The 17,921-nt window shown below is 55.4% G+C and overlaps 9 protein-coding genes across 9 annotated transcripts; 6 read left to right on the top strand and 3 right to left on the bottom strand.

Moving 5' to 3' along the window:
- Positions 1-199: 199 nt before the first annotated feature.
- BAUCODRAFT_326011 (uncharacterized protein) lies at positions 200-1,179 on the top strand. Its single transcript, XM_007683535.1, has 2 exons — positions 200-204; positions 257-1,179. Exon 2 carries the CDS (start codon positions 347-349, stop codon positions 1,094-1,096), a length of 750 nt encoding a protein of 249 aa, XP_007681725.1. The 5' UTR covers positions 200-204; positions 257-346; the 3' UTR covers positions 1,097-1,179.
- A 382-nt stretch (positions 1,180-1,561) lies between these two features.
- On the top strand, positions 1,562-2,801 carry BAUCODRAFT_152636 (uncharacterized protein; the record flags this gene model as incomplete). The annotated part of the gene is made up of 2 exons (XM_007683534.1): positions 1,562-2,622; positions 2,759-2,801. 2 exons carry the CDS (start codon positions 1,562-1,564, stop codon positions 2,799-2,801), a joined length of 1,104 nt encoding a protein of 367 aa, XP_007681724.1.
- A 397-nt stretch (positions 2,802-3,198) lies between these two features.
- On the top strand, positions 3,199-5,408 carry BAUCODRAFT_134986 (uncharacterized protein; the record flags this gene model as incomplete). Its single annotated transcript, XM_007683533.1, has 3 exons — positions 3,199-4,342; positions 4,381-4,449; positions 4,596-5,408. 3 exons carry the CDS (start codon positions 3,199-3,201, stop codon positions 5,261-5,263), a joined length of 1,881 nt encoding a protein of 626 aa, XP_007681723.1. The 3' UTR covers positions 5,264-5,408.
- A 942-nt stretch (positions 5,409-6,350) lies between these two features.
- BAUCODRAFT_28484 (uncharacterized protein) lies at positions 6,351-7,970 on the top strand (the record flags this gene model as incomplete). The annotated part of the gene is made up of 2 exons (XM_007683156.1): positions 6,351-6,830; positions 6,879-7,970. 2 exons carry the CDS (start codon positions 6,351-6,353, stop codon positions 7,968-7,970), a joined length of 1,572 nt encoding a protein of 523 aa, XP_007681346.1.
- A 326-nt stretch (positions 7,971-8,296) lies between these two features.
- BAUCODRAFT_39538 (uncharacterized protein) lies at positions 8,297-10,461 on the bottom strand. The gene is made up of 2 exons (XM_007683222.1): positions 10,333-10,461; positions 8,297-10,276 (listed from the first exon to the last, which is right to left on the bottom strand). The coding sequence occupies exons 1-2, from the start codon at positions 10,382-10,384 to the stop codon at positions 8,439-8,441; spliced, it is 1,890 nt and encodes a 629-aa protein (XP_007681412.1). The 5' UTR covers positions 10,385-10,461; the 3' UTR covers positions 8,297-8,438.
- Positions 10,462-10,765: 304 nt separating this feature from the next.
- BAUCODRAFT_127276 (uncharacterized protein) lies at positions 10,766-11,074 on the bottom strand (the record flags this gene model as incomplete). The annotated part of the gene is made up of 1 exon (XM_007683532.1): positions 10,766-11,074. The coding sequence occupies one exon, from the start codon at positions 11,072-11,074 to the stop codon at positions 10,766-10,768; it is 309 nt and encodes a 102-aa protein (XP_007681722.1).
- Positions 11,075-11,155: 81 nt separating this feature from the next.
- On the top strand, positions 11,156-12,814 carry BAUCODRAFT_325724 (uncharacterized protein). Its single transcript, XM_007683531.1, has 2 exons — positions 11,156-11,188; positions 11,529-12,814. The coding sequence occupies exon 2, from the start codon at positions 11,581-11,583 to the stop codon at positions 12,730-12,732; it is 1,152 nt and encodes a 383-aa protein (XP_007681721.1). The 5' UTR covers positions 11,156-11,188; positions 11,529-11,580; the 3' UTR covers positions 12,733-12,814.
- On the bottom strand, positions 12,814-14,269 carry BAUCODRAFT_325612 (uncharacterized protein). The gene has a single exon (XM_007683530.1). The coding sequence runs from the start codon at positions 13,979-13,981 to the stop codon at positions 12,896-12,898; it is 1,086 nt and encodes a 361-aa protein (XP_007681720.1). The 5' UTR covers positions 13,982-14,269; the 3' UTR covers positions 12,814-12,895.
- A 1-nt stretch (position 14,270) lies between these two features.
- On the top strand, positions 14,271-17,920 carry BAUCODRAFT_325726 (uncharacterized protein). Its single transcript, XM_007683529.1, has 2 exons — positions 14,271-14,689; positions 14,744-17,920. The coding sequence occupies exons 1-2, from the start codon at positions 14,645-14,647 to the stop codon at positions 17,459-17,461; spliced, it is 2,763 nt and encodes a 920-aa protein (XP_007681719.1). The 5' UTR covers positions 14,271-14,644; the 3' UTR covers positions 17,462-17,920.
- Position 17,921: the final 1 nt, after the last annotated feature.

Genomic DNA, 17,921 nt, shown 5'->3' with positions numbered 1-17,921 from the left:
GCCCATCTACGAAGCCGACAAGGAAGTATTGAGCAGCTGGCAAACACAGTCGCGGGCTGAGAACGCGCCCATTCCCGTCGAGCACGAACATGATCAGCAACATCAGCAAAATTCACAGCCAACCGCCGCAGAGCTGTACTCGCCCGTCTCGCCTTTTACGCCCGTGTCTTTGACGTCCCGGCTCGCGACAGACCTTCCGCCGGCGTATGGAAGCCTCGGGCATAGCACGAACCAGGCGAGTGATAACAGCTCTCAGGCGGTAAATCCCATCGTCCCGGATGCGACGTCAGATACGGTGCCTTCGCGGTCTGAAGATCGATCAGCGGTCAGTCACCTTCTCACATGGATGCCCGACACCATTCGGATACGGCAAGAGAAAGTGCTCCGTCTGGAACGCCCAGTAGTCGTTCCTCAACTCGACGTTCCACCAATCGCAGAAAGCGTGCCTTTCCAGCGCTGCTATGCCGACGTCCTTGCTGGGTACAACGTGCCCATGACCGAATTCGTTTCCTTCCTTGACGGACTCGCAATCGCCCAGGCACCCAACTCCGCTCTACAAGGACTCAAAGTCGTCGGAGGAGGCTTGACTAAACTGCCTCTTCCGCTGCTGGGTAAAGGGTTGGGCCATGGGATCAACGCCCTCGCAGGATCTGGCGCTGGTTTCGATAGCGCACGCGCACGCCTCTATCTCACGAAAGCGAACAAGGAGTACTTCGCACCTCGCAATTTGCGTCTCAGCATTGTGAAAGACGAGGAACTCCACACCCGCGTCCTGGGCCTTGCACCTGGTACTCCTCGTTTGGCGCCCTTAATGAAAGAAACGCTGACTATAAGTGTCTGCGACCGACGCTTCGCGGCAATCAAACCGCATGTGGCGGATTTGAGGTACAACGTCCCGAGCGAATCCAGAGACATTAAGACAGTGGACGTACTGGCAAAAAAGCATTTGGCAAGTCGCATGAGCAGATCATCCAAAGACTTGGCGAAAATGAGGGAGGACCAGTGGAGGGGTAGAGGGTTTGAAGGAGCCATGGAGGAAGTCAAGATGGCTTCGCGGTTAAGGTGGCTGGTTATTGAAGATATGAGGCCGCCATGAGATGAAAGATGCATCGCTGCCGAGCGAAGTGACACACATCGGTACGCACGATTTGACGGGCCAGGCTTCTGAATATATCCTTAATCGCATGCGACGAACAGTCAGACCTACACAACGACCACTGTCCCGCGAATAGATGCGGCACGCATCAACTCATCTCCCGCCATGTACGCACATCCCGCTTTTGGCTGTTTGTTGCTCGGTGACGGAATGCGCGCAGGTCCAAGCGATATAATCTGGCTCTGGAATGCATACAGTATCAACACAATTTACTATGCCACTGAATGGCCGTATAAGATATGTTTATGCCTGCTATCTCACATTGTCACGCTCTTTGCCTCCAGCATCCCATCCATTTCGTACTACTGCTGCTTTGCGGTGGACTTTCACTCGTTTGATCTGTCAACTAGCGAATCCGTAGCAGCGCAATATCAGCTTCTGTCGAAAGCACTAGTATTTGTCAGCATGAAGGTTCGAAGATCTGCTGCCGTGGTCACGGCGTTCGTGGCCACGGGAGCCTACGCACAAGGCGGTTATGGGGTTGTCTCAACTACAACGTCGTCGAGCAGCATGACCAGCATAACCAGCATAACCAGCACAACCAGCACAACCAGCATAACCAGCATAACCAGCACTACCAGCATGAGCTCGTCATTGTCAATGCCAACGACCTTGGCGAGCACGACCCCGTCAACCTCCTACACGACAGTCACATTGAGTGATTGCCCGACAGGCTCTATTTCCACCGTCATCACCATCACGCAGGGTACCACAGTGACCTACTGTCCCGAATGCGAAATGATGAAGACGTCTACCCCTGCACCATCGCCCGGCTTCACAACCGTATACACGACGACATACTTGTCGTATTGCCCGACATCAGGCATGGTCCCTGCCACCTACACAGTCACTGAATCTTGCACTGAAGCCACGCCGACTTGGACGCCTGGACCAAGCTACACGCCACAAGGCTTCACGGTGACGACTAATGAGTGCACGGTCTGCGGCGAGACGCCGACAACCGTCACCTGGATCCAGCCATGTGGATGCAGTGCAGAAAACGGCACGCCGATGCCGACGCCAAACCCGCAGCCTGCTGCTTCAACTACCGAAGCTGCTCCCTCGCCCACTGGCAGCGCTGTCTGCGAGTACGTCGACGGGCAGCCTCAAAACGGAGAAGCCTGCTCGAACGGTACCAGTCCCGGCGGATCTGGTTCTGGCAGCGGTGGCAGCGGAAGCGGCAGTGGCTCTGGCTCATCATCGCCTCCATCTGGTGGCTCTGGCTCTGGTACTGGTTCCGGTTCGAGCGGAAGCTCGCCAGGCTCTGCCTCGCCAGCACCTTCGCCAGCACCTGGTACAGGCAGCGGCGGCTCTTCGCCTTCGCAACCCACGGCCACTTCTACCACGGCAACGTGTCCCGGACCTCAGTGCCGTGCTGCTGCACCATCGGCCAGCATGACCGGCGTGACGCCGATGCATTCACCGGGTAACGCTGCAAGTGGAGTTGCGAGCATTGGGATGCTTTGGTCCGCAGGTTTGGCTGCTGCTGTTGCCGCTTTGGCTTTCATATTATAGTAATGTCTAATTTGCATCGGTGATGGACGGAAGGCGAGTCTACTCAATCATGACTGAGCTCTCTAACAGCTGCTGACTTGACTCTAGGCATTTAGGATTTGCATCACAAGGCTACTCTTACCGCTTGTAATCATTCTTATCCATCGAAATTCATCGCCGGCGTCATACTCTGGCGGCATACTCCAGCATTGTCTACATAGCTTTGCGGTAATCGTCAATGACACAACAAAGACTTCGATTTTCACCTTTGTCCCTTGTGCTCTCTTGTGGGTTGACCGATTGTTGCCTGGTCCTCAAAGCACAATGGTCTTTGTCCTTTGTCTCCAGCGATGCATAAGACCCTTGTCGCCCTGGTTGAAGCATGTGCTTAAGGTCTTCCAGAGTTTCATTGTTCAGTATCCAAGCGCACTGTCTGTTTCCGGTGCAAGCAGCTTCATCGATCCAACACAGACACCAGTTCGCTCTCAGCACAGCCAGTACGGCTTCGACAACCCAGCAAAATCCCGGTGAGTTAAGACCCCATCACCATGTCTAACTTCGAGCAGAACCCTTCCGACCTTCATGAGGACTACTTCACAGAGCAGGAAGCTCACTACTTCGGCAGGACCGCAGTAGGCATGCGAGACACACTCCGCCCTCCTCCGCGAGTGGATAGCAGGAGTACAGATCCAGCGCCGCCTTCGAAAGACAAGAGGTACGTTCCGGGAGCGGTCGTTGCAGCGCAAGCGGCCGCCGCGAAACTGAGTACGCGGACCCAAGAGGGACCGTATCCTGCTATCCAGCAAGCGGCTCTAAAGCTAGGTGCGGAGAGACCGTACCCTGCCATTCAACATACCTCTGACACTACTGACGCTTCACCTGCAGGAGCTCAAGCCTCGACATACAAGCCTATCATCTCGCGCAGACCGGTTGGGGCGCCGAAGCAAGAATTCAAGCCGCTCGACATGTCGGACAGCGCTTACGCTCCGAAGCCCGCCACCGCTGCAGACCATGGCAAGCAAATCCGCACCATCTACACCAACTCTGAGGGCAAGTTCGATCCGGCAACGATAAGGTCAGAGTCTGCTTCTCGCTTCACTCCCCCTCCGTCTCCTCTCACGTCGCAGACGCCAGATATCTCGCGGCCTCGTCCCTCGTCAAGAGGAGGCTCGTTCATGAGTTTCGGTAGGTCTGATCGTGCTGACACAGACAGCAGCAACGGTCGTAGCAGCAATACCCGCCGCGGGATCATCTCGGACTCATTCAAGAACCTTGGGCGCCGCCTGAGCAACTCTTTCCAGCACAAGGCTGCCATCCTCAACGCTGGGCCAGATGACCGCAAGGTTTACGTTCAGGAGAAGGAGCGTCAAGTCAACCCGCAGCCCCGGGCTTCCGCACAGACTGGGAGAGATACTGTTGACTTCCTCAACAAGCTCAGTCTTGCCGAGGTCGAGCCTGAGAAGCAGAATGGTATGTCCAATGCCCTCAGCTTCGGTGACAAGGCGGCGCTTAAGGCGTCGGAGTTGCTTGACCCCATTAAAAGGCGTGAGCGAAGCGGTACAATGGATTCTGACATGTCTTTTGCAGATTGCGCACCGCCAGACGCGATCGAGAAGTGCTCCCGGTGCAGTCAGCCGCCGACGGGCTACCTCCGTAAGGATGGCGTCTGCGATGGCTGCCACGTCTACGACCGTGAGCAGAGGGCTAAGGCGAGGATGATGGGTAAGTAGGCTTCCTGTTGTCCCCTTGTTCCGTCGTTCTTGGATTTCCACGGCAAAGCCTGGTTCACGCGCATAGAGGTAAGTCTGGGAGGCACGTCATCAGTAAGTATTATCAGATTGTATCATAGGTAAGGGTGGCTGTCTCATTATTCGCGTACTTTCCGCTGACAGTTTCCTCCCTCGTTATTGATCTCCTGTCTGATATTAATCGGTCTCCGTGGTAGATCCGTTGGAAACTGATCTTAGATCTAACGCAGTGCCTCTGATAGCACAGTCAGAGGAGTATAGTCCGCCATACATCCACGTAGCCGGCACGCACCGACTTCGAAAGCTGCGGAATACCATCTATGAGGATCCCGGAAATCCGTGGTTCGAAGTCGAATACGGATCTCATGATGGGCCTACCTTCACGGTGCCATCAAAATCGAATCAGGTGCAATCACTTGGTTCAATTGACAAGAATGGCACCGGATCCGGCCAGCCAGTCCCGAATAGTGAAACCGCAGCAGCGGAGTCGAAGCTGCCTAACGGCAGACCTTTCGATGATGCCGATGAGTCGCCTGTCGTCCCGCCCACTCCCAGACGACCCGTGTCTGAACCAAAGACCATACATGCACGGATTCCTCAATGGCCGATACCATCTCTGAAGCCTCAAAGTCATCGGCGGTCCGTGTCCGTGGCTGTGGTACCCAATACGTCAGTAGCAGAACAAACGGAGGAGAGTCAATACGTGTCTCCGCGAGCAAGTTGGAGGAGAGACAGCATTCCCGCGAGCCACCTACCGGAAATTAAGAAGATGGAGGCGAAGCAAGAAGCACGGGATACGAGGTTCTATGGTTTCTACGATGACATATTGAATGATTACAACAGAAGGAGAGAGAGCAGGCTGTGATGAAAGTGTGATGGGAATTGAGAAGCAGTCACTAGACCCGTACGTTCATCTTATCGTCGACGTTCTTCGGTTACCGGATCTTGAGGCTCCCCATAGCGTTGAGATTGCTGGTGGTTTGTCTGTGAGGGATGGTGAGCAACGTGATGTAGACGAACCGAGAAGCGACGGTGTGAGTCTCACGTGGGAGAGTAAGTGAGGTCTAAACGCTGAGTGAACTGGGCCAGGCCGAGGTGAGCCGATCGTAAGGGTCCGAGGGTGTCGTCTCGTTCGGGCGTGCATTAGCGTCGTTCTGCTTAGCGCTTCCTCACCACTCGTTACGTTGCGCTGCTTTCTTCGGCGCCAAAAGCAGCGCTCTCGTTGCATGGCCAGTCCTGCGTAAACTGTGGCCAGCCATGGGCAGTTTGGAAGGCCCACAGCGTCTCAGTAGGTCAGAGTTGGCCACGAGGCTTGCGTCTGTATGCTCTTCCTTACGTCTCGTATACACCGACAACAGTCGGGGCGCAGCAGGTCGATCATTGTCACGCTCACCATCCTTCTCGTGTGTGTGTGTGAGCTTACCTCACTCGGCCGTCTCTCCGCGAAAACGGGACGGCAGCCACGCCGTCGTTCTGCAGGGCCAGTGCCGGCGCATGCAATAGCTTCTTTTACCCGCATTCTGGCCTGGCGCCTATTTCAGTCACTCCAGCCTATCACAGCTGCGCTGCACGCTCAGCACCACCAGACAGCGTGGACTCGAGGTGTGTACCCGCCGTGGTCTTCCTCTTTGCTTCAAAACCACCTTGTCTTTCCACTTCCATTCTATCAGGCCCGTCAACGCCGCCGGCGACTATAGCCAGCCAATGATCTGGCGCGGTCCGTGCGAAGCGCCCACCACGACAAGACGATATCGTACCCACTCGAGCTTCGTCTATTACATTGACTTCTTTCTCGCACAGCTGGACTCTGCATTCCGTTCTACATTCCCGTGTTGCATTTCTGTATGGCGCAAAGCGAGAGCAGGCCTCTTGTTTCCTAGCAACGTTAGAAGACTCGGCGCGCCGTCTTACCTCAGCCACATCGAAGGGCTCAGGAAGCTGAATCTGACAGGATGTCAGCCAGCCGTGAGAAGAAAGCAACACCAACGATCACAATTGCCGCGCGGCCGCGGGCTTCATCGGAAGACTCGTTTTCTGCGCCATCAGTGAAGGCACCGTCATTGAAGTCGCCAAGGACAGCGCGCTTCGCCGAAGCTACTGCGGTGAATTCGCCCATCGAGGCCAAGAGACTGCCCTTCAGCGATCGCGCACTAGAGACGAACCACTACATGGCGCAACCACAGCCCTCAGACGTCGGCTTTGGCTACGTCAACAGGCACGAGTCTGTTGAGATGCCGGACACCGACAACAATGACTACCCAAGCATGCCAAAGTCACCATTGAAAAGTCCGCTGAAGAGTGCTATGAAGACACCTGGTGCCGCACCGAAGAACTTTGCCGGATTCGGTGATCTTGGGGGCGCAAATTTCAAGGAGGAAGAAATATTAGAAAAGCAGGAAGCTTTCACCGAAAAGAAGCAAGCAGCGGATCTGGTAGGTCATTGCGAACTTGTCCGGCTGGGCTTACTGGAAAGCTAACAGTCTCCACAGAGAATCAAAACGCGAGTACGGATGGCAAAAATGATGCTCAGAGGAGTCAACTTCTCTTGCTCGCTTATCGTGCTTGGTATGCTTTCGACAACCTTCTCGATCTTCAACGCAACGAGACACATTCCGCCGCGCAACAATCTGCCTCCATGGGCAGTAAACCAGAAGACTTGGCCTCAGATCGTCCTTCTTGTCATCGCATGCGTCTCCCTCGCCTTCTCAATCCTGATCTTCTACGGGTACTACCGAGGCGGACACAAACGTGCCGAAAAGGCCGCAGTCTACTACACAGCCTTCGCCGTCGCCTTCTTCGTGTTCAGCATCGTCATGTGGGGCATTGGTGCAGGCATATTACAAGGCTCGAAGAACAACAGCAACAACAAAGACATGTGGGGGTGGTCGTGTGTGAACAACACGCGCAAACAGCTCTTTCAGAACGAGGTGTCCTACGATCTGATCTGTCGCCTACAGAACTGGAGTCTGGTCTGCTGCATCATCGAAGTCGTCGTCGAGACCATCACCATTGTGGTGTACGGCGTTACTTTCTACCGCTTCTACTCCAAGCGGCAGCTACGAAAGTCCATGGCGAACCGTGACCGTGCCCGAAGCGACCTCTACCTCGCTCAGCTACGAAGCCAATCAGCGCCTAACACGCCTGGCCTCGCTCCCGGCTACCTCAGTCCCAGAGAAGGCGGCTACAAGCCGCAGGCTGAATACTTCAACAACGCCTCCGACGTCGAAGAAGGCAACGTACAGTACGTCGACCCCAGCGTACACGCCGCGCCAAAGCCATTCCAGCTACAAGCGCCACCAATCAAGATCACCGGCGCAACGCCGAAGATGTCACAGATCGGCTTCACGCCGGTCGTGACGACTACTCGAGAGCGGACGCCGTCACCTCCAGAGCAGGATCAACGATCACCACTCATGGCTGAGCCGATGCCGCGGGAGCAACAGCAGGAGCATTTCGCTGCGGCGCCGGGCGAGCAAGTGTACGATGCTGTGCCTATACCTGGTGCGTACGAGGCGCCGATGAGCCCAACGAGGACGCCGGGGCAGATGAACTTTCCGTATCCGCATTCGTGAACGGTAGGAGGGCTTAGGGTTAGTTTTTGGGTTACAGGCGAGGCGTTTGGATGATGATGATCTAAGATACCTATGCAGCTTGTTTGCGAAATGAGATGACTGTTCGATGCATCTGTGACCGTTTCATCGTTCTCGTGCGCGTTGGACCGTCATTCGTGCGCATTTGATCGACCCATCTGCGCTCCGGCGAAGCTATCCACCACGCCCAACAGTGAGCATAACTAGGACTACTGCCTTCGGACACTAGAGGTGAACAAGAAACAATGCGCCTACCATTACCATCCGCTGCCAGGCCAGGCACTTCTGACGACATTAACAAGCGCAAGCACCGAGATTGCTATGATAAATTCTTCGTTGCGTACAGCGTACTACGCTCATCTATGCGCGATACCCAACCGTTTCCGGCCATGCAGGCAAGCACTCGCTGCTCATACAAGCCAACCTCTCATTCACATCCAAAGAGCGTCATTACAGCAGATCGTCACCATTAAGAATCTCCTTCAACAGCTCACCACCCACGCCCTCAAGCGCAGCACTAAGCTCCTGATACGCAACAACGCTCGCCACCCTCCTCTCATCACCCACAAACGTCGCCCCAAATCCACCCCTGGCTTTCCGACTCGGCGTCCTCGACGGCGTGATGGGCATCGCAAAGCTGCCAGTCTTGCCGTCAGCGCCCGAGATCAAACTCAGCGTTTCAAGCCCGGACACCACATCCCGGAACTCAACGCTCGAAAGCGGCTGCAGCAGCTTCTCGCGCTTGCAGAGATTGCCATAAGCTTCGAATAGCTGCCTAATGCTCGGCGCAGAGCCGTTGTGCTTGGATGGTGTGGCGAAGATGGTGCGTTCGACTTGGGTGTCGCGTTTCCGCTTTTCGAGCGCTGCTAGTGAGCACAGAACGGCTTTCTGCTGCAGGTTAAGCACGGCTAGACGTTGTGTGGTACCGTTGCCGAACACCTGGGCCGTGACTTTAGCCATTTGTGCGATGGTGGCCTTAGGTGCCGTCTCTATGGTGTACGGCATGACTGCTGGTCCTTTGCTCGGGCTCTTTGCCGGCGATCGTGGCGTAGGTGGCGAGGAGAGATTGATGTTCTCCATGAGTGGCGTTTTCGACGGACTGTTTGGTAGACCGGTATCGGCGAGCTTTTGTCGTTCTTCTTGCTCGACGAGATCGATCGCTCGCCTGCAAATGTCGAACGCTTTGCGCAGGTCGCCGGTTTGCGCTGCCACTTTCTTTGCGCAGAATTGAACGGCCGCCGGGTGTAAGAAGGGCAGCGTTGGTGACGGTTCAGGGGCCAGCGACTTCAGCTTTGCGGTCAAGACCTCTGCAATTTGCGCTGCAGTGTATGGCATGAACGGCAAGAGCTCGGGCTTCAGATTGCGGCTCTTCAGTCGTGGCAGGAACCGATCGGTCAGGTCAAGGGCATTGGCGATGCCGATGAGAGTAAGTCGTGAGGAGGGTAGCATAGACCATTCGAACAAGCTGTACAAGAGTTCGATATCTAGATCAGCCAATCGGTCGACTTCGTCGAGAATGACTAGGTACGCTGCGCCACTGAGCTTTCCACCACTGAAGCACAACCGTAGATGCTCGGAACCGGTACCAGGTTCGAGAGCCAGGTCCTCTGACAGCTTCTGAGTAAGATCTTTGGCATTCCGTATACTCATGCAGTTCACGACGGAGGTCGAGACATTCTCCGCGTTTGCGAGTTGCTGACGCACCTCGTCCACGAGCGCGCTTTTACCAGTTCCAGGTGGTCCTGAGACATAGAGAGAGCCTCCCGTGTGCGACTGCAGTGACTGCTCGATGAAAGCAGAGAGCTCTTGCCGCTCGGTGTCGCGTCCAACTAGCTTGCCGGGGTGGCTGCATCGCGAAAACAGCTTCCTGGCCTGGTTGTATACCAAAGTTGCAGTCGCAGAGGGCGTGACTGGAGTCTTGGGCGTCCCCGGGTTTCCAGGAAGCAGCACTCTGTGTCGAGGCGTGATGGGAACCTTCTTCGAGAGTGCATCGCGCTGTCTGGGCGTCTGAGGCTCAAAATCTTCCTTGCCGTCTTGATAGATGTCTACGCTAGGCTTGGACACTTGAAAATGCTTGGTAATCTTGGTGGGAGAAAGCACCTTCCGGCTTTCTGGCGAGGTATGCTCTGCAGGTAGAGCGCGCTTTCTCCTCCCGCGCGTTAAAGGCTCGTCTACTGCAGTTCTATCTTCGCCATCATGATCTCCCTTGGCTGCGAAAGGGTTCCGATTCTCATCATTCAGCTGGCGCTCCAGTACACGCCTTTTCGACCGCGTGCAGACGGGTTCATCTATGATGGTGGAGTCAGTAAACAATGGCTTGCGGCGAGCAGTAGCGGCATCGAACCTGCTGTATCAATACACTGGCGGTTTCGCTTTCCAAGCACAGAGACAGGCATTGTTGTGCCTCCTACGATGCTGCGACTGTGCAAGGAGAAGTCACGATGAGGTGCGTTGCTGTTTCTCGAGATGGTTGTACAAAAGCACTTAACGCGTCCAAAGAACCGAACGCGTTGACGGAGCACGGCGGCGGGGCAACGGCACGCTAAGCCAGATTTCTATTGGCCGAAGGCACCATCACGCTAACGGCTGCACCAACACCGGAACACTGCTGAATGGCAATACACATCCCGATCTAACAATATAACAATACTCTCGACGCGAAGTGACACCCCCCTCATAGATCAAACGTAGATGCTCCCGCCAGAGTTTGTCGGCGATTGGAGATTTTTAGACAATAACAGCGGCGTACTCACGTACCGTGCCATAGGTAGCTCTCCCTAAAGCAAGGCGATCCATGAAGGAATCTCACCGGAAGCTGCAATATCGTGATCCCTCCAATCTATGGACAAGCAGAGCCAAGGCTGCGCTGACAAGTTGCGCCCATCACCGATTTGCTGTGCCACGATGTCTGCATGCTTACGTTGTCTTCGAACATCGCTTACCCAACGCAGGCAGCCCTCGTCTTCTGGAACTTCAGCCTCATCACTCGACAAGCAGTCCTCGAGCTCGCGGAATGCGCCAATCAAGTTCACGCATAATGCGACACAGCGTTCCGCGACAGCCACTGATTTGCTCATCTGATGCATTACCAACAAATCCTGCAGACCCGGACCCGTCGAGCTCAGCAATCACTTGGGAGCCTTACAGCTCAGCACAAGGCTCCGCTGACACTCATGAGAGCTGAGCAGTAAGTACTGAAGGTGAGCCGATCCCTCGAATCTATCCACTTCTCTACTCTGTCCTTCTTCTTTCTACTAGCTTGTACCCCCTTTAGGCGCGCACACGACCGCCAAGCAGCGTAGCAGTGATTGACAGGAGCCATCCTTCACGCCGCGTGTTAGCCATCGTCATGTCGTCCGAAAACCCTAGCTCTGAGCTTGAGGTTGTCTCCAAAGATATGGCAACAGTCGGCTTTGAAGATGCCGTGGACAGCAAACTTGGCTCACCCGAAGACAAATCTAGCGAGAAAGAAGACGTACAGCCTGTCGAGATGGATGCAGAGAGGCCCGCACACGCCAAGGCTGACACTCTTGTTCCCAGCGGTCACGATGACAGCTCAACCCATACGTTGCTCAATGGGAAGCAAAGCGTCATGAACACCAACTTTACAATCACTCCGGAGGATGCCAGCTTGGACCCAATGGTAGCAGCTGCACTTACCAGCCCGCTCTATGATCCCTCAGCCAAGGATGCCATGTCATCGCCCACTATGCCAAAGCTACTCCGGGCACCTTCTGTCTTGAAGAAGGTTCACAACTTCGGCAGCGATTGGGAGCTATACAAGCGCGCCGGACCTCGCTATCCCACCTCGATTGATCAGCTACTTATGCATTATCACCAAGAGCATTGCGGTTCATGGCAACTTGCGCACGACCTAGGCGCCGGATCCGGCGTATACTCCACAACGCTTGCGCGCTTCTTCAAGCACATACACGTTTCTGAACCCTCCTCATCCGGCCTAGCCACCACCCGGCAGTCTCTAAGCGAGTGGGGCGCACAGAATGCTAAGAAGCGTGGCCGCTTCACGTTCTCGGTTACCAAGCCAGAGCAGGCTGAAGAATGTGTGGCGGATGGTAGCGTCGACATGGCTGTCATGACAGAGTGCGCTCACTTCACCAATGCCGAGGAAGCCGTCCGTAGCATCGCAATGACGCTCGTTCCCGGCGGTACGCTGGCTATCGTCACACATCGGCCCGTGGCGCAAGTGGTCGGCAATGAGAAAGTCGCCGCCGCTGTAGAGCGCCTTTATGACGCCTGGGGCCGCCGTCCGTGGGATGTGGCCGCAGGTACTGAGTCCAGAACCCAGCAGCTCTTCAGCATGGGCTTGGATTTTGTCCCGATCCCGTCTGATTTGTTCGTTCACGACCGTACGCGCCGCATTACGATCAACGCTCATGGTCGACCGCGGGAGTTCTTCCATGTCCCAGGTGTTGACCAGGCTGCGGATGAGGATGCCGCTAACATGAGTCCGGCCGATATGATGGATATGGCCACCAGCCGCGTCAATGAGAATGAGAAGAGGGTCAATTATGGTGAAGAAGACGAGCAGGGCAGAGGGTGGAGGTACGAGGTTGGGTGGGAGAGTTTCAGGACGAGGATTAGCATGCTTGATAGCCCGGAGACTGTGCGGAGGCTGGAGCCGCAGTTGAAGGAGATTCAGGACTTGATCATGAAGACAAGCCCTAATGGAGTGAAGGTGGTTGTGGAGTGGTCTGTTGCTGTGGTGTTAGCGAGTAGGAAGTGAAGAATGACGATGTTCTTGACCAGTGGGTTCGGCGGTTAAGCCGAGAATTATACATAGAAGAGAACTTCTCCACACTCCTTTCTCGCATTATGTGCTTTGATGCTTCTTCCAGGCCCCTTCGGGCATCATATACGGGACACGAGAAATGCATGTCACTGGAGCACTACGACGCCTTAGCACACGCGTCGGCGAGCTTCTTTTGACACGCCATCGCCGTCTTCGCAAACTCTATCAAGTCGTACTCCTTGCCCTTGCCATCTGGACCGGAATCGAAGATCTCATACGAGAACCAATCCCTATACCCCGTCTTCAGCACCGCTTGCGCAAAGTCCACGACAGGCAGATAGCCTTCAAACGGTAAGGGTCTGTACGCATGACTCCAGAACCCTCGAGGTCGTAGACCGTCAATGTCGTCCTTTGCCAGAGGGCCAGGCTTGGGCTTGTAAGCGTCCGAGATTTGCAGGATGAAGATCTTGTCCGCCGGGATGGTCTTGGAGAGTTTCTCGCACGATGCTTTCCAGTCTCTTTCGACCTGATCTTTGCTGCGGCCGTCCTCGATCATGCCGGACTCGGTTGACGGGTCTGCCCACTCGCCACCCGCAGACTGGAAGGTATCAAGACATAACCCGAAGTTCGGTCGATCGACCTGCTTGCAGATATCCCACACGTCCTCCCAATCAGGTGCGTGGGTTGACCAGCACCAGTTCTCGTAGGCTATGCGCATCTTCTTCTTCGCCATCACGTCCGCAAGTTCCTGCAGCTCCCCAACGAACCGGCTTCGATCCTTGCCGATCTTCTCTGCAGGCGTATCGGATGAGCCGATTTGAAGCATATCAGTGCCCACGGCCTGCATGATTTCCATCCAGCCTTCTGCCCGCTTCCATGCATTCTTGCGCTGTTCGCTGCCGCGTTCCCATCCCTCGAAGTTGGAGAAGGGCTGCAGCATGACGACCGTGAGACCCTTGGCATCACACATCGTCTTCACGACACGGGCTGCGGCACAGAGGTTCGGGTAGTCATATTCGTCGATCTCGTCGGTTCCGGCTGAGCTGTCCTGCTCGGCAGGGCGGAGGTGCTGGTTGGCGAAGCTCAGGAGATCGGGGAAGCCGAGTTCGATACCAGTGAAGCCTGCTGCGGCGATGGCGTCAAGCTTTTTGGGGAGGGTGTGTGCGTCCTTGAGGTTTGGATCGTCCTTATAGCCTATGGAAACGGTGGCATACGAGAGGGGGATTTTGTCAAGGCCTTCCATCTTGATATCGCTGCTGGTGTCAAAGGAGAGTCCGAAGGATCAATGGTGAGATTCTGGTATTGTGGAGAGCAAGGGTATTATAGATGAGATGCTATCTATACTTCCCTTTACATCACAATGAGGCACCATAACCAATGACGTCGAGCTCGAGTGTGCTTTGCTCAAGTGAGTGTACCATCACAAGGCGAGAGCAGCTCCGTCGCGCAGCTTCGTGTGAGAGGCTCGCGTGTCTTCGGAGTGTACATCCTAAACGCCCAAAACACCAAGGTCGACTCGACTTGGAAGAACAACACAATGAAGAGACACTACGAGCGTTCTGGGCGACAGCCTGCCTTGATATATTTTTAGCAGAGTGAGCGACCAATGACGTGCGAGCCGCGTGCGCAAAACCGTCAGGTAAACTCTGGAACATAACGCCTCGGACGTATTCTCCGTGTTGGGTGAAAGAGCATAACTCGCGGACATGATACTCGTGTAAACATATCGCATAGCGTTGGCATCTTCCGTACAAGACAGGACGATGCGCCGCGATAATGACCACCACGCTAGAGTTCCACTTCCCGGCCTGACACCAAGAACCAAGCCACGAGGCTGAAACCGTAGACAGCTTCAGCCTCATCTAGACGCGTTCGAAGATTCGGCCCAAACTAACGAGACGTATCTATGCCATCTGGCAAGGAGCATGAGCATTTGGCGCAAAGGACAAAAGTATGTCATTCCTCGCGTATCACATAGACCGAGTCAAGATTAATCATGGTTTAGCTCGCCAACTCCTATCATTCACTTCTCACAGAGTTCGCATCGCCTGACCTCACTACCGTCGGCAACTACACACTCGGGCGGCTCATAGGCAAAGGCAGCTTTGGGCGAGTCTATCTCGCCTCTCACAAGCTCACCAATGGTTCCAAGGTCGTGCTCAAGAGCGCGAAGAAGGACGATGCGAACCTGGCGCGAGAGATCCACCATCACCGGCAGTTTCTGCACCCGCACATTGCACGCTTGTACGAGGTGATTGTGACAGAATCGCTGGTATGGCTTGTGCTCGAGTACTGCCCTGGAGATGAGCTGTACAACTACTTGCTCAATCATGGCCAGATGGAGGCTGGCAAGGTGCAGAAGATATTCACACAATTGGTTGGAGCAGTAACGTACGTCCACAGCAAGGGATGTGTGCATCGTGACCTGAAATTGGAGAACATTCTGCTCGACAAGCACGAGAATGTGAAGCTCTGCGACTTTGGCTTCACGAGGGAGTATCAGGGAAGCACGTCGTACCTGCAGACATGGTGCGGGACGGTGTGCTACAGTGCGCCAGAGATGCTTAAGGGTGAAAAGTACGCTGGAGAGAAAGTCGACGTGTGGAGCTTGGGCATCATACTGTATGCTTTGCTTTGCGGTGAGCTGCCGTTCGACGAGGATGACGAGTCGACGACTAAGGCGCGCATACTGAAAGAGGAGGCGGCGTATCCAGACCACATGCCAGAGCAGGCCAAGGAGCTTTGCAAGAAGATGCTTTCGAAGCGGCCGTTGCTAAGACCCACTCTGGGTGACATTCTGAAGGACTCATGGTTGGTTGAGCACGCGCCACAGCAGCAGGAGATTCTGAAGTTGCAGCAACCACCAGCATTCAGTACTCAAGTGGAGAAGGACACGCTACAGCGGATGCGTAGCGCAGGTGTTGACATTGATACGGTGATAGAGAACGTCCTGTCGCAAAGGTGCGATGGCTTGGCGGGCTGGTGGGCATTGTTGATTGAGAAAGAGCAAAGGAAGGAGCGACGGCGCGAGCGAAAGCGGAAGGAGCGGGAAGGGGAAGCCAAGTCCATCCGCCGGCTAAGTGCGGCGAGCGGCAGGCTGTTAGCACTAGGCGAAATATACGAAGGCGAAGAAGGCGAGATGACCGGCTCGCCACGGGTGCGCGGACGGCGAATGACGAGGGTCAATGGCAATCTCAGCGTGCCCGTCCCGGAGCTGCCCAGAGTCATAGAAACCAAGTCACTTACTCCTGACGGCGACAGACAAGAGACTGGTGCGGCTGAGGACATTGCACGGGAGCCAAGCAGATCACGCAGTCGACCGCCTCCGCCGCCAAAGGACAACAACGGCATCACCGTGCGCCGCCCGCCGAATCCGCACCGAACGAGCGGCAGTATGCTGCGCTACTCTACAGTAAACCCAGAGCTACTTTCTCCGCAGTATGTGCCACCACCACAGCGGAATAAGCGACGGACATTCTACCACCAGCCTCTCAAAGAGCAGCTTGCATGGGTCAAGCACTGGTTCAAGGAAGGCGGTATCACAAAGCGTGGCAAATCACCAAGTACCAGTGAGGAAGGCAAGAAAGGCAAAACAAGCCCAAAACTAGACACGGACGGTAGCGACGGTGCTGCACAGCATGGTACGACTGATGGTCGCGACTTGCAGCGCACGCATACAGGCCCGCTACCGCAGCATAGGAAGGCGAGTGTTGGCAGCAGACCAGAACTCCAGACACGCGCAACACTACCCGCAAGGCCACGGATTGATACCGTGTCGAGCACCGACAGCCGGCCGAGCATCCAGCGTAAGCGAAGCAGTATGAGCCCGCACACCGTGACGCCGCATTCGTCTTACCGCCGCCCATCCGCCGGACTTCGTGGGCGGAAGAGCACATCGTCCTCTGTCAGTTCGATTCGAAGCGCATATCCAAGCGGCGGCGGTAGCGTAGGCGGGCACCAGCACAGCCACAGCAAAGCGTCTAGCACGAGTTCAGCGTCTATCGCATCACCTTCCGGCATCTCAATAACCTCTGGCCCTCGGCTGGGTGGACGTAGCCCTCATTCGTCCGTCAAGGTCTTACCAGCCACACCGACAAACGGCACGTTTCCAAGCGGCATCCGCGTGAACCGGCGACCGCCGCCGGGGACGCTGGGTACTTTGCCAACCTTCGCCGAAGCCAGGACGGCTTTTGGTGGGTTCGGACCAGGCTCACCAAGCTTGCCCGTGTTCGCCAGACGGAAACGGAGTGTATTCAAAGGGCCCGGTTTAGGTGGCTCGCCGTCCGGCTATGGTCGATCTGGCAGTGGCGCTGGAAGCCGAAGCGGCAGCGTGCAAGGCAGACGCAGTGGTGATCTAGGCATTGCGGGAATCACGGAAGAGGACGAGGAAGAAGCTCAGCTTGAAGGTGAAGACCAGTATGAGGATGTTGAGGAGATGGATGGGGACGTCGATAACTTTGGTCCTGAGTTGCATTCTCCGACCGCAGGGTCAGCGGCGATGCCAAGGAGGATCGTGGAGGAGACGGCAGATTTGGAGTTGCCGCTTGCCGCCGGCGGGATTGTTGGGATTAACGTACCGGCTGCGAAGGACGCGGGTGCGGACGACAGGCCTAAGCCGACGCCGCTAACTGCCGCGGCCCTTGCTCAGATGGAAGAGCAGGAAGAGCTAAAGGTGCAGCAGCATAATGCTGCGGTGAAGCTGGACCCGCTGGCTGGGGCTTGATTGCATTGGCTACCATTATGTAGATTGATCAATGTCACTCACATTGAGCTCTACTCGCAAATCAATTCCTACGGCAGCAACACCGGTGACAACGACCTAGCCTCATGCGGCGAAAGTCACTCGTGGGACTATTTACGTTGTCAAACTCAGGTGCCTTACTACTGGCCCACCGACAGCTCCGAGAGCCCGTCCACAGCTGTCACGGAAGTAATTCGCACTCGTCTTGCAAGAGTAACTGTGCCTGGTAACGGCTTACGGAGGGATTTACCTCCAGCAAACCGCATATGCCATGGCAAATCGACGAGCATGAGGACGTGAAGATAGCGACATATTCTGAGTTCCATTGACTGGTATCACCTTCGTTTTCCGCACCTTTCCAGCAGCATTGTGAAGCAAACGGGTGCTTTCGTCGCCACTTCCGTCGCCACCATCGCCATGCTATTGGGAAGAGATAACTTGC

The sequence above is a fragment of the Baudoinia panamericana genome (assembly GCF_000338955.1).
Source record: "Baudoinia panamericana UAMH 10762 unplaced genomic scaffold BAUCOscaffold_15, whole genome shotgun sequence".
Lineage (NCBI taxonomy): Eukaryota > Fungi > Ascomycota > Dothideomycetes > Mycosphaerellales > Teratosphaeriaceae > Baudoinia > Baudoinia panamericana.
Note: the sequence above shows the minus strand (reverse complement) of the source record. Positions and strands in the feature narration are given on the sequence as shown.